This window comes from Trachymyrmex septentrionalis, unplaced genomic scaffold, assembly GCF_001594115.1.
Source record: "Trachymyrmex septentrionalis isolate Tsep2-gDNA-1 unplaced genomic scaffold, Tsep1.0 scaffold305, whole genome shotgun sequence".
In the NCBI taxonomy this organism is placed as follows: Eukaryota; Metazoa; Arthropoda; class Insecta; order Hymenoptera; family Formicidae; genus Trachymyrmex; species Trachymyrmex septentrionalis.
In genome coordinates this window covers 76,608-91,937 of record NW_017305469.1, presented here as the reverse complement: position 1 = coordinate 91,937, position 15,330 = coordinate 76,608, and the positions used below count along the sequence as shown (strand labels likewise).

The following is a 15,330-nucleotide window of genomic DNA, read 5'->3' as shown; positions in this document are numbered from 1 at the left end:
TATATATATGTATGTATATATAATACATATCTATATAAAATATATACAGAATATATGAAATATATATATATAGAGGAGATGGTGATATTACGGCCCACCATTTATATTTTATACAATAACTTGATTAATAATCAAAATTTAAATTTAAAACTTAACGATTACAATCGTCAAAGTGTTGTCCAAAATATTTTAGAATGTGTGCAAATAAATGTATATACGTACATATAATTTCTTCTGCACATAAGTTGCAGTACTAAAAATCTCAGTACTAAAAATAGTATACGTAATATAAATTATAGATTAACAATAGAACTATTAGCAAAATGTCTATTGTTTAAATTTGCATAACTCAAAATATATTATACAATATATAGGTATATAAAATGTTAAATAGCAAACAATACACTAAAATATACATATATTCGTATAATAATACGCTCAAGTTTAAGAAAAATGAGGAGGGAGGTGTAATTAAATGCTAAAATATACCTTAGAAACGTTTCGAAATGCTTGAAAGTAAAAAGTGCATTATAATAAGTACTGGATGTTGAGTATTGGCATATTAGCGTCATGATATAACGACGAGCTACTTAACAAATAATTCCATAAGTAATCATTAGGATTCGCTATATAATAGCGGAGATATTAAGGGCAACCCCCCCTCCCCCACAATATCTATTCTAACCATAATATCATCTTCTCCTCTATATATTGAAAATTATCGCAGATTTCAATAATTCAATTAAATTCGTTTATAATTACGGTGAAACTTTTCGTTTCGGACTATTTGATTCTAATACATGCAATAGTAATTTAATAAATCATTCATGAAATATTTATAAGACATAATTAGTACTTTCATTATTTTCTTAATTTTTGTTACGTAATTTTCCCGTTTATAATCAATAAACCTTATTTTTGCTTGTGTGGAACTAACTGAAATAGAATCGGAATCGCGTGCACTGTAAAACACACAAATAAGGCGTGCAGTTGCTTGCACGCTTCCTAATTCCGATTTAATTTACCAATATAAGTACAATTACATTAGACTTGCCGCTGCGTGCGCGTTTACTCTATTCATTCCACATAAAATGCAACCTTATTATCAGAACCGATCTGACTGTAGCGTCTAACGTGCTCAGTCCACACCATACGTAATTACGGAAAAGGAACGCTCGAGCAACCCGCAGGATTGTTTTAAGTTGGCGAGGCAAAATCAAGCTGTAATGCCAATTACCGCTGTTTCCGCGATGTAATACGATCTACGAGAACTCACTCCGCATGGAGAAGTGCACACCACTTCCATTCATTCACATATACGTAAAGATAGTCACGCTCAGACTCACCTGACTCTCCCCTGGTATTAGCATCGGGAACGGAAGATCTTCTCCTGTTACTCCATATCCTCTCCTCGACAGAGCCGCTGCCAGCTCCGCCGGTCCCGGCTCCGCTTCCGCCACCGATCGAACCGCAACTCCTTACTCTGTCCAGTTGTTCTCTAGAAAAGCTCTTCGGATTGAACAGCAAATCGCCGGCGCTACGCCGCTTCGCGGCCAGGGCACTTGCACTTGCACTGACACTACCACCACTACTGACGTCACCAGAACATGCTAACAGGCTCAGTTTCGTCCTCGAGTCGGCAGCCATAAGCGTAGACTCAAAGCTGCCACGCCAAGAGAATCTTTCGTAGTCACTGGCCTCTCGTTCTTCCCCTTCTTGACCGGTGGTGGCTGCTGGATGGCTGTTGATCAACAACAACGGGTCATGAGACTTTGACCTTGGTAGCAAATGCGCTGATGAAGGCGCGTTAGTGGAATCGGATGTTGAGTCATCGTCTTCGGTGGTAGACGCCGAAGATGGGGTTCGATGATGTTGAGAATATCGTCGCCATGTAGAAGGGTGATGCGTCGGTCCGCCTTCCGAAACTTCGTGCATCAGCGCTACTAGCCGGCTGCCGATGTGGTGCATTACTTTGGCGATCAATGGCGGACTACTATGCGGCGTAGAATTAGCGTCCGAACTCACACCGTCACCGGCCATTTTTGTGAAACTCTGTACCAATTTTTGATAGACGAAAGCAGTGTCCCTACCCAGACAAGGCGCAGGTTGCATCGCAGAACCTGACCCAGGTCCTTTCATTTGTTCCTTTTCTTTGTCCGATAGATTTGCGTCACCGCCAGCGGAAGTGGTGTCAAATTTACTGATAATCTGTTGACAACTTTGCGAGATCTGTTCCTGCAAGGCTGATCTGCGACCTCCGGCAGCGCCCTCGAGGTCGGAGCTAGTGTAATCCGAACTGTCGTAGGAATCCGACCACGTATCTTCCGAGCTGAGATACTCGACGATCTCTCGCACTTGTTCATCACGTATTCCCGGCACCGTCTTCATCAATCGTGTCAGCTCATTCTCAAAATATACCAATTGCGGCGGTTTGGTGCGATTCTGGACGCAGAGTCGTGCTGCTTTCGAGCACGTGTAACCTGGCAGTCGAGGACTCGGTGCTGGAGAAACACCGCCGGAATTTGTACTGGTAGCATTCTGTCCTTGACCGTTCGTATTGGCCACCATCGTTTTGAAGAACTGCCGCATCTTTGACATCATGAGATTCGTTTCCTCATCGCTGGACCAGTTATTGAAACTATCTTTACGTGAAAGTGAGGCATTCGCCAGGTGCGGAAGACTTGCATGATTCACCGGATGCTTCAAATTGCTTTTGCCGGTCGCTCCTTCTTTAACAGCGTTCTGATTCGCGTTCCGAGGAGGATGTTCCGTAATCTTACTGAGCGAGCGATCTTTGTCGGCTTCTTGCCGATCGATCTCAGTGCCACCGCTTCCAATACCACCTGTTTGGCTTTCATCTGGCAATTTCTGGTGCTGAAGAAGATCGTCGCAGCTACCAACAAAGCCTGAATCCCGCGATTGCTGCTTCGATCGTTGACCGTCAATTGAATTCACCGAAACCGAATTTCTTGAATCCATTTGCGAGGACGAGGCCGCGTTCAATGTATTGCTATTATTTGTAAGAGTGGACGGTGAGGAAGACGAAGACAGAACGGACTCTGGTTGCGGAGTCTTCGCTCTGTCCGAGTCCTCAGAATTCTCCTCGTTTTCGTTTTCCATTACGATTTCGTTCATCAGCGTCATTTCTCTGCTAGGTTCCGGCGTCTTGTTCCGATCATCTGACACGCGTGGACTTTGAGTTCCCAGATTTCGCGGTTTTTTCTTCTTGCGTTTTACTGTATCGAATTGACCGTCGGTGCCAAATACAGCGGTTTGCCCGTCTTCAGTACCATCGGTCTCTGTCGAGGAACCTTCAGATTGAGTCTCCTGCACGTCTTGATTAAGGCTTAGATCTTGAAGAGAATTTTGCGAGCTCAGGTTTTGTGAGCTCTGTGTGAGAGCCAACAAATTATCCAGAGAAGAACTATGAGATCTGCCTGTACCTCTCGCACGCACTAGTTTTTTTCTTCTTTGCGCTTCTGGACTTGGCCTACCTTCGGAATCACTACCTACCGAACCATCGGAATCTCTTCTATCCTGATCGAAGCCGAGGAATTCTGATAGATAATATTTTTCCAGTCTGGAAGAATTTAGAAAACCGTCACTGTTATTCGACCTGTCCTGGTTTTGACCACTGCCGTTAGTTTCGTCTTGGCCGAGCGACTCCAATCCCTCGGAATAAATCGACGAGGTTTCTGACAAGCTGTCGACTTCGCGCGAACCTATACTGGAGCTATTTCCATCACCTCCCAATCCAAAAAAGAAATATTTCTCCAAATCTGAAGCGGAAGGTGGTCGCGGTTTTTTCGAAGGGCTTCCCGTAGCTAGACTGGGCTCCGTTTCACTCTCTTCACAGGATTCTTCGACGATCGTGTGCAAGGTAAAATCAATCGCTTGTCTACGATAGCCTCTGAGTTCTTCTTCACGATCGCCAAAGTTATTAGCTTCATCTTCAGAGCTTTCTTCCGTGGCAGTTGTTGCGCCCGGCTCGTCTTCATCGTGAGATACTTCTTCCACCCAGGAATCATCATCAGCCAGACCTTCTTCGAGTATAATAACGCCACCAGTACCTGAATTATCATCACTAGACTGTGACGAAACACGTAATTCACGATAATCCGACACCGAACGATCCTTCGATACGTCATCCGCATTCTCCTGTCGACAATTGAGCGGCTTCGGCACGTTCTTCACGGACACGTCGTCGCTTTCACTAGCGCTACCGACACTCAATCCACTATCCACTTCAGGCTCGGCTGATTGATGACTCGTCGTGACGGCGGAGACCGCGACTGCGGCTGGTAATCTTTTCACCATCAGCGGCTTACGCGGAGCGTTTTTACGATGTAATTGCGGTTCGCTCGCCGCCTCCAATGCCAGCTGGAAGTAACCGGCCAGGCCTCCCTGGCTTCCAGCCGAATGGATCTCATCCGGTTGCAGCAATGTCGTGGTGTCCGACGTGACGACGCTTACCGGCTGGTAGGACGCTTCTTGGGTAATCATCACGAGACTTCTGTACTTATTGTTACCGCTAGTATTGTTACTGCTGTTGTGCTGAGCTGAGTCTCTGGCAAGGTCCTTGGCCGACGCTTGGCCGTCAGCTGGGAATCCATTCTCCTGCCGAGTGCACGGGCGTCGCTCGACTGAGCGAAACCGTGTCGCGTCCCCCTCCTCGGAGCATTCACCACTACCACTAACACCGTTACCATCACCATTTCCTCCCACCTGAACGGCAATCTCGCCTCTCACCGGGCCGTCATGCGCAATGTCCACCTTGCTGCCGTTGCCGTCTTGCTCCTCCGCGCTCCCCATCATCTCCTGGATCCTGCTGGTTAATATCGCATTGCCTATGTCTGCTTGTACCCGCTCCTCACCCGCCGCTACCGCCATCGGGTCGTTGTCTCCTGGCCCGCCATCTTGACCGCCGCGACGACACGTAACGGAGCGATAGCCCTCATCGTCGTCTTCGTCGTCGTTGTCGTCGTTGTTGTCGTCGTCCTTCGCGCTGATCATCGACTTTATCGAAGACCGCCCGCTGATCGGTCTTTCAGACTGTACGCTCTGCTTGGCGCCGCTTTTCGTCACTGTCGGACTTGTTTTGTCATCATGATTATTGCCAAGATGATAACCATTTTCCTTGATTCCTTTTGAAATATCTTCCGTTTTCTTCTTGCCAATTTGATATAGTAATTCGTCGTTGATTGCGGCGATCTCGTTATTGTAATCAAAGGACGACTCAATCGGAGTCACCTCGTATTCGTGAAGCTCGTCGCTGCTCACCTCACTACCTGTAGTGTTGCTCTCGTTGCTGGTGCAACTGTCAGTAAACGCGTCGGTAATGATATCGACATTCGAACAATCTGCCTCCGATAAACGCTGCTTATCTCCTTGCTTTTCGCAATCGTTCGTTGTTATGATCGATCGCGTAATCTGTCCGTTATCGAAGACTCTAAGTCTGTCTCGATGATCGATGTCAGTCTCTCCAGGAATTGAAGTTTCGGAAGAAACTCCAGAAATTTCGAGAGAATCTGGCACAATCGTTGAATCCCAGGTGTCGCTCGAAGGCGACTTTGGACATTCGATCAGACCATTTTGCAAAATCTCCTTCAATGTATTAACAGCTTCAGAGCAAATTTGTATTTTCGAAACAGGTTTTTCGTCTTTCGAGACAACTGTAGGTGGATCAATGCTATCGGGATCGAGCATCCTGATGGATTTCAATTCGATTCGGTTATCAGAACAATCACTATTATCTGCGAGATATAATTCTTCTGGGATCGATCGACGTTGTAGTAAGATAGGAAGTCGTTTATCATCGTTATCACTTCCGATCTTCTTATTGTTGCGACTTTTTCGTTTGTCAATTAAATAAGCAGCAGGTTTATCCAATGATTTATCGCCGCTTTTAAGCTGGTCATTGTCAAAGATATAAGTCTTGGAATGCCTTTTAGATTCTTCTAATTCGTTCTTGTTTACTTCTCGTTCATTTTCCATGAGTATATCTTCGTTTAGTAGTCTTACATGTTGCAATACTACCGGTTCTTCTTCAGGAATCGCAGTGACGCGTTTCAAGGTCACACCACCTTCCGCAGCAGAATCGGAATCATTCTCTTCATTATCCTCGATATCGTTGTCGCTGGTGAGCGAGTCGTCGTTCACCACAAATACTTTAGAGAATCTATGCGAGCCGGAATCGTCTTCTAAATCGCTGCTATCTGCTGACGATCTTCCGGACGAGCTGCCCGAATCCTCTCGCGAGTGCTGATACATGCCTTGTGCATTCCTTTCGAAAGATAACAATAAGGAATCTTCACAAGTGGCCTCTTCGTTCATTTCCGTTTCTTCTTCACCTTCCTTGCCCTCTGCCTCGATGCTCTTCGTTTCTTCTAATTTCTTTTTATTTTTTGCAGTAGAGGAACTAGATTCGTTAATGTCTTTCGCCAGCAACTTTTCCTCCTTTCTAAGTTTTTCAGTTTTCAATATGACGTTTGCTTCATCTCTCACATCTTGGCTTATTTGAGAAGACTCGACATTCGTTGCGGTCGTTATTGTCTCAGTTATTGGACCGTACAATCTCGGAGTCGACACCTGATCAGGCGGGCGGAAGGTGCAGGTGGTTGGATCGAAGGCGCCAGCGAGCCGGGGGTCTAGACGTGCGCCATGAAGAGGCTGATTGAATCGAGGGTGCCAGGCGAACCAAGGTGCCGCTGGGTCACCTCGTAACCTCAGAGTTCCTGGCTCGGAGTGACTGTCGCTGCGACTTATCATGGATGATGCAGCCGCCGCAAAATCACCGGTCCACAGAGCAGCCGGTACCGGCACTGGATACGGAACAGGGACCGGTATAGGTACCGGTACCGGAAGCACGTTCGCACTTCGGGAACCACCGCAGGCCTGAATAGAACGACAGGATGATGATTGCTCGCGAAATTTTATCTTGAAAAGTATTATCTTTCTTCCTATTTTACTTAAAATATTGTTTTTAAATTTATTTTTGTTTCCCATTGGATAAATAAATTTTGGCTCTACATTCAATTTAATTTGAAATTGACTAATTACATCCACACTACTATTCAACATTTTTACACGTCCTATATTTTTGCTAGCGATTCTATTTTTAAAATATAAGATATGAAATTACAATACGATATATACTTTTTCCAATCACGAAAGTTGAGGAGAAGGTATTATGGCCAGTGTAGATATTGTGGCCTCCCTTAATATCTCCACTATTATATAGGAAATCTTAATGATTACTTAGGAAATTATTTGTTCAGTAGCTCGCCGTTATACCATGACGCTAATATGCCAACACTCAATAGCCAGCACTTACAACGCACTTTCAAGTATTTCGAAATGTTTCTAAAGTATATTTTAGCATTTAATTACACTTCCTTCCTCATTTTCCTTAAACTTGAGCGTATTATCCCATGAATATATGTATATTTGAGTGTGTTGTTTGCTATTTAACATTTTATTTTATTACTGGATATATTTTGAATTATGCAAATTTGAAATAATAAACAATAGCATAGCATTTTGTTAAAAATGTGGCCCTCTATGCGTATTGATTACTCGCGGCCTCTTTTTTCATATCAAAATAATTATTTGATAATCGATTGTAGCTCTACTGCTAATATAGTTTATGTTACGTGTACTATTTTTAGTACTGAGATTTTTAGTACTGAGCAATTTATATACAGAAGTTATACATTTATTTGCGTACATTCTAAAATGTCTTACTTTTTTGTTAATTTTGTAACCAAACACTATTTTTTTTAAAACGAAATCAATTTTTTAATCTATTTTTGTAGGAAGCCAAATTATCATTTCTGTTTCATTTCGAGTCATTAATGCAATGTCGCCACATTTTTATAAATAATGTCCTATGTAATAAATGTTTCGTAACTTTGGGTTTATAATCGATTGAACGATACTTTCACGAAATAATCATTAAGTTTTAAGTTTACATTGTGATTTTACAATCAAGTTACGTATAAAATGTAAATGAGGGCCGTAATACTACTATCTCCTCTATTTATAAAAGTCACGAAATATAAATGTCAAAAAACAATTATAAACAAAAATTATAAGTAAACAAAAAAAAATGTGATGTACCTATATCGATCAAAATATATATCAATTTCAAATTTTGCGCTAAGAAAATAGATATAAATTGACTTCTGATATTATTAAATTTTAATTAATGCGCACAAAAAAATATGTTAAACCATTTGTTTTCTATAAATACATTGTTTTCTATAAATACTTATAAGAAATATAAATAGAGAAATGTGGATTAACAACTCAAAAGCTGTAGCAGTGACAATTCAGTACGAAGCGCTTATCGATCGTTGTAATCAACGTGAGGCGTCGCTCAATATACGAGTTCTCGAGTTTATTGACAAAGTGTGACCGTGAATTCCGCATAGTTGCCGTGTGACTCTCTTCGCTAGTAGAACGTGAATGATTAATTTAGCTGCAGCAATGTGTTTGTCAAACGGATGCACAACCAGCGGCACCCAGTCGCGGTCACATGACTTGTGTTCATGTCCATGGAAAACTGTTCTCATCGCGCGTAACATCGTTTTTTTATTCAATTTATTTATATGAAATTGTTTCGTGAACAAAAATTTATGTTTTAATGTACGGTTTATATCAAGTCGAATAAATAAATTTATTAAACTAAAAAATAATTGAAAGATTCAAAAAGCTGCTATAAAGCAATGACTACAAATCATATGCTTAAGAGAATTATATTAATAGAACTATATTATTAGACTTATTCTTGAAAATCCTTAATATATTGAATATTCGAACATTTTACCTTTGGTAAATTTTCAGACGAAAATTATAATCCTTCTTACAGATTTATTTATAAAAAAGTACGTCAAACTTCTGCACTAATCTAATATTTAATTTCTTTCAAACGTAACGTGATGTGAGATGAAAATATATGATATAATATTATAACATTATATAGAAGTACCTGACAAGCAGCGGAACCGCGTCCTGGGCAGCAACTCCAAACGTCCTGACCGATGATATCCGCTGTACCGGCGATGTTAACACCAGCGCCGACGGTGACAATTGGTGTTGTTGGCAACGGCAGAGAGCCGCTTTCGAAGTAGTCCCAGTCGCAGTCCTCGAGCGACTGCGCGTGATGATGGTGGTGATTGCCGTTGCGCGGCAGTCCGTTCAGGTAGGACGAGCTCGAGCAACTACTGTCGGCGTCGTCCTCCTCGCGGCCTGACGACGAGTCCGAGCTGATGAACACCAGCCGTCTGTAGTCCACCACGGATGCTGGCTGATCCTGACCTGGACCACCTGTCGCAGGATTAGGACTGCGCTGCCGACTGCTTCCACCCCCGCGTCCGATCAGGTTCAAGGTCTGCAGGCTCTGTAGATCCTCACCGCCGCAGCAAGATCTTGCGTGCGACCTCCCACGTCGCCGCGAACCTTTTTCAACAATTTCGTTCGTCACTCGTTGATGCCGGTTGATTTAGTGTAAGAGAGCGATAATATAGAGATAGACAGATAAAAAGCAAAATTTTCCAATATATTGGAATTTATCGACTCGGTCGAAATGTTATTATTCGTATCATTCGTATCAATTTACCTCTTAGTGTTCCGAGAGTTTATAGCATAAATCGATCTCGTAAAATCATGATTAAGTTTGATCTTATAATATTAATTTCTCCTAAAGTATAGTTCATTAATTTTTCAAGACTGTATAAGTTTATTAATTCTATAAATGCATGAACATTTTTGCAATAACTTTATTGAACAAATTATTTACTTGGGTCTATTAAAAACGTCTATTAAATACGTAGCATTCGGATTAGAGAAGATAACATAATAAACAATTAAATTGTTATTACCAAAGAAATATGAATTATCGATTAAAAAATAGATTATTTCAAAATTCCGAAAAAATATGATCTTTCAAAAGTTCGAAGAATTGAAGAAATATAAGTGAGGTAATTCCAAAGCAGCAGAGCAGTGCAGCGATCTAGTGAAGAGCACGATACGAAGTCGCAATTATAATGATCCACTAAAGAGTTGACAGTCCGAGGAAGACAGCTGCATAACGGAGTAGGTATATCTCTTATGGAGTCTCACTTACGCTACAGACGATAGACAAATTACAACGCTGTTAGAAGCGAAGATGTGCAAAAATTTGCGCTAATGTTCTTCCAGCTTGGAAGTAACTTCTGAATGTTATGAGCGTGTTTGCTCGCACATGGCGCTAACGAACCGTTGGTAAATTCTGACTTTTAATGATTACAATCCTGAAATGCGACAGCGCGTTCGTTCACAGGCTCGCTCGATTAATTAATCAATCGCGGAGAAATGTATGCTCGAGAATTCTCAGCGTAAGTGTATACAGGGTGTTTCTTAAATAACTCCCACCAATCATACAGTGCTATTCCTAATAAAGTCGAAAAGTCCTCTACCACTTCGCAATTTTCGCTATAGTTAACGAGATATTAATTTCTAAACATTGCCGAATAAACAGATAAAATCGACGTATAAGACAATTTTAAGATATCTTTCAATGTTCTTTGTAAAATATTTTGAAGATGTTTCTTAAAAAACTCTTAAGACACCTTACACGTCGATTTTAGACATTTTGCTCATTGGATAACTAAAAAAATATTGCGAAAATTGCAAAATAGTAGAAAACTTTTCGACTCAATTTTTTATTAAGAACAACACTGTATGATTAGTGGGCGTTATCTCAGAAGCACCCTGTATATATAAATAATGCACATAATTTCTCTCTCATTTTAATATTTTATATATTTTGTTTTACTATATATACACTCATTAAAATTTAATTTTTATTTCGAAACAACATTTAATATAATGAACATATAATATTATAATCACCAAACGCACAAAATACTAACAATATAATTTGCTAAAATCGAAAATCGGACATATCTCCTTTTCAGGATTATCTGTTAAATCAATCATTTTTCATCTTTTTTAAATTGAAGATGACACAATATGTCGCTGCATAAAAGAAGAAAACATACACTCAACCATTCGCGAAGTACTAATAATAGTGACACGATAGGAAAGTGGTATGATAATAAGCAACGTAATACATCGCGTGCGCGAAAAACGTCTTTGTACTTTGTGACTTTGCTCACGCGCGCGTCAGCGACATACGTAGGAAGATTGGATTTATATCTATTGTACAGTTCGAAACACAATGCGCTTTTAGCTCGTGATCCGCCAGCGGAACGGCGCGCGGCGGCGTCTAAATCTCTCCTTGGTTACGTTACACCGCCTTAGTTCTATGTGTTCCCCTCAGTACCTCTTTACTGTACTACTCGATATAAATTACATCCTTCGCGAGCGCGCAAATCCGCTTCACAACTGCCTCCGTAAACGATTGCGGAATCCCGACGGCGCTTCTTTGCGAAAAACTTGGATGATCCTCGCAAAAATGTTTTTAAAATCCCTTTCCTCGATTCCAGATTTTTCCTCTCTCGAAGAAAGAGAATAACGTCGTTTTTATTCACAATGTAATGTAGTACAGATTTTACGCAATGAGATAAAACTATTTTACTAGTTTCTTAGTTTCTCAGTTCCTTTATTATCTGTTTCTTAAATTATATCTTTTCGAGATCTTTTTGTTTCTTTCTTTGTTTTAATTAAAATTTTCAATTTTATTACTCGTTTGTTTGAAATTATGTACTTCTCATGTCTATGCACGATAAGAAAAAAATGAGGCACGATCAAGTGTCTGGTGGTTTAACGTGAATGGGGCACGAAAGAGAAGAATACGGGGCCTGCTCTGTTGGCGCGTTTATATGCCAGTTTTTTACGCGTCGCTGAATTACCTGGTCAATGGCACGAGGGAGGCCCGTCGTTTCTGACTGTGTGTATGATTTTTTCGCGGCGGCCCCTCGCGCTATTACCATCAACCGTACCTTCCTGACTTCTCGTGAATGGCGAGAGAGAAAGAGAGAGAGAGAGAGAGAGAGAGAGAGAGAGAGAAAGAGAGAAAAGAAAACGGAAACAAAGATGGAAGAAGTGTAGATCCAATGAAAGAGAGATTGCCGAATTCCAATTTATATGAAATAAGAATGATTGAAAATGCGAATTTAACTCTCGAGGATAAAAATTGAATAGACAAAAAAAAATTAAAATAGATCTATAATTTTATGAAGTATATATACATATCAAAAATAAAATTCAAAATTGACTCTTTCTCTCCCTCTGCCCCCCCCCCCTCCCCCCTCTGTGTGTGTGTCTGTGTGTGTACAGGATGTTTGATAAGTAACGATAATCTTCCATAGAGGTAGAACGGACTGAACTGAATCGAAAAGTCTTCTACCATTTTACAATTTTCGCAATAGTTAACAAGATATTAATTATTAAAAATCAGCGAATATTAGTTTTCAATAATTTTGTACTCAAGTACTATCAATTTTACAAAAAAACTACAAAAGACAAAAATTGTTAATTTCTTTCTCATAGAGCTCTAAGAATTTTTTCAAAATTTTTTATCAACTTTTTAGTACTGCATTTTCTTATATTGGTAACTTTTAACATGAGAATATGCGGTACTAAAAAATTCTGAAAAAATTCTCAGAGCTCTATGAGAAGAAAATAAACAATTTTTGTCACTTGCTGTTTTTCTTTAAAGTTAATAGTACTTGAGTAAGAAATTATTGAAAACCAATATTCGGCGATTTATAATAATTAATATTTTGTTAACTATTGCGAAAATTGTAAGAGGACTTTTCGACTCAGTTTAGTCCGCTCTATTCCTATGTGAGAGTTTGATTATTATTTATCAAACACTCTGTATATGATTGGAAAGAACCTCATTTTTATGCTAAATAATCTGCAATTGTCAACTCTAGAGTTACAATAGATAAATCCGTAATTCGTGAAATCTACTTTGATGCATCTATATAAATCTTGCAAATCACGGGCTTACATCATACTTGTGTTAAAGTCTGCAATTGTTAGTGCTAACCTGAGGTAAGTCTAAAGATTATGTCATGTGATCCACTTTAAATATGATATGAAATTATATTTAGCTTATCGTTAAAGATATAAAATGGGGCTATTGAAATACCAAGCAGTAGAATATAATGATAGGCTAATTTTGAGAAATTAAAATTTTCTATTTGAAAGAGATATTAAATTTCTTTTTTATGAAATTAAAATATTATCAATGGCTGAAATAACTTCGATAAAATCTTTTTCTAATTTCGCAGAGAACTATATTTTATTTTTTTTATTATTAAGAAGCACCGATATAAAATCGATAAATTTTTGGAGTTTTCACTGTTTGCAATTGTATATTCATATTTATAGTATATATTTTATTAATTGTAATTCTATGAGAATAGCATGCGATAAAAAGAAACCACGAAATTGTTTTAGTACAATAGACTTCTTAACATAATTATGTATATAATTAATTGCTTTGCATAAAATATATTAATTTAGAATTATTTCTTCATAATTGAAATATATATTGAAATTGATTTTCATGAATCTAAAATGATTATTTCAATTTCAATTTAATCTTATCTAATCTTATCTAATTTTTTTGCAAAATTAAATATTATGATTAAAAGTTTATAGCCGGTATTCATAATTAGTTCTTATACATATTTAAAACTATTTCAGCACAGTTTTAAAATGTCATAAACCAATCACAAAGCCATATTAGCATCTTAAGACATTGCTTATTACATTTAAAGTGAATCGTCATCGTGCAGTGATTATTCGTGAAAAAATGGCACCAAAATCATCAAATAAAATGTTCCCCAACTTTGCTAAACATTCTGACTGGCTGTCTGTCAATGCAAACGTTGAAGACTCGTTGTCTGTCAATGCACCGAAATATGATCGCAGTGAAGCCTTACCAAACAACTTAGAGTTCTACCTCAAATTTTTCTCGTCTTTTCGTTGTCCTCGAATGGTTTGACTGTCATCGCATGTACGTAAAGACACATACATTTGGAGATATACAAAATTACACACTTTGTAAAACTTCGAAAAAATTTTTCAAATAAGATCTAAAAAAAATCTCCAAGAGATTTTCAAAGAATTTATAATTTGTTATCACTGAGATGTTTTTCACAGCACGAGAAGAAACTAGTGAGACTGTATATGTAATTTAAAATTAATAGTCAAAGATATAATTCCGAAATGCATGAATACTTATATGCAGAAACTTTTTTGTCGATATCATTATTTTGGAATAAAATATAAAACCACACATTTCTTTTTAATAAATACTTTCTTTGATATTAAAAAAAAAAAAAAACTTATTTTCACATGTCAACACGAAGATATCTTCTCAACTATTTTATCGAATTATATTTCTTTCATTGGTCATCCGAGAATATATGAAAATTGACTTGGGAAAGCTCAAAACGTTCGGCTACCACTTTCAAGTATCGAGAAACCGGAGAGACCGGCAACGCGGAGGATTGAATTCTTCGATTTTCTTTTCTTGTCGCGAAATAAAGGCGGCTTTGGTCACCACGCCAACTCGAAGAAGGTGAGGCGAGCGATTCGCGTGGGCTACCGCCGCTAAACTGAGAGCGTCTACGCCAAGGGGCACACCTGAATCCCGCGCAGCGTCGGTCACTACCTTACTACAACACGTAGTATCCCGACGCTATAGTGCATTGCGTCGTGCTATATCGGGTGACTAATTCAATAAAGCAAGTCGCTATCTTCCGTGTCCTTTTTCCTGCTTGCAACCCTAACTACAAACAAAAAAAGAAACGTATTTCAATGACGAAAAACGGTGAAGATATCTTCTCCGTGAACAAAAACTTAGAGATCTTAGATCGGTAATTATAGTCGGTTTTTATTTTAAAACCATCTTAAATCTTAAGTAACCTTTTATAATATTCTAATACGACTGTGTGATTGACGTATGATATCTTAAGACTATATTTAGGAATATATCACACGTACTTTTTAACAAAAAATATCGAAAAAGTTACAAATTTATCTATACTGTATTTGAAAGTAATACAAAACATTTAGCAGCGATTTAGAATCTAGGTAAAAAATTATTTCATATAAGAAGTGTGCGTGTTTTTAAAAAATAAGATAAAATGAAAAAAAAAATTTATAAAACTATATTGTTTAAATATAAATAATGACATTATCGAGCTCTGTTTCATATGTATATAACATTTATTTTTATACGAAAATTTCCAATTTTTACTTTTGACAGAGACTATACATATCCTTAAGACAGTTTTAAATATAAGAATCGTATTAATATCGGGACTTTTGGAGTGTTGCGATTCCATCTAGAGTAATTCATTGAAA

The 15,330-nt window shown here is 38.7% G+C and overlaps 1 protein-coding gene across 1 annotated transcript in view; it reads right to left on the bottom strand.

Moving 5' to 3' along the window:
• The window catches only part of LOC108749609, a 56,932-nt gene that overhangs the window by 18,026 nt on the left and 23,576 nt on the right, over positions 1-15,330 (bottom strand). Inside the window, exons 9-10 of the mRNA XM_018488408.1 lie at positions 8,990-9,459; positions 1,347-6,894 (exon numbers count right to left, since the gene is read on the bottom strand). Coding sequence (XP_018343910.1) covers positions 1,347-6,894; positions 8,990-9,459 — 6,018 coding nt within the window. The remainder of the gene's footprint in view (positions 1-1,346; positions 6,895-8,989; positions 9,460-15,330) is intronic.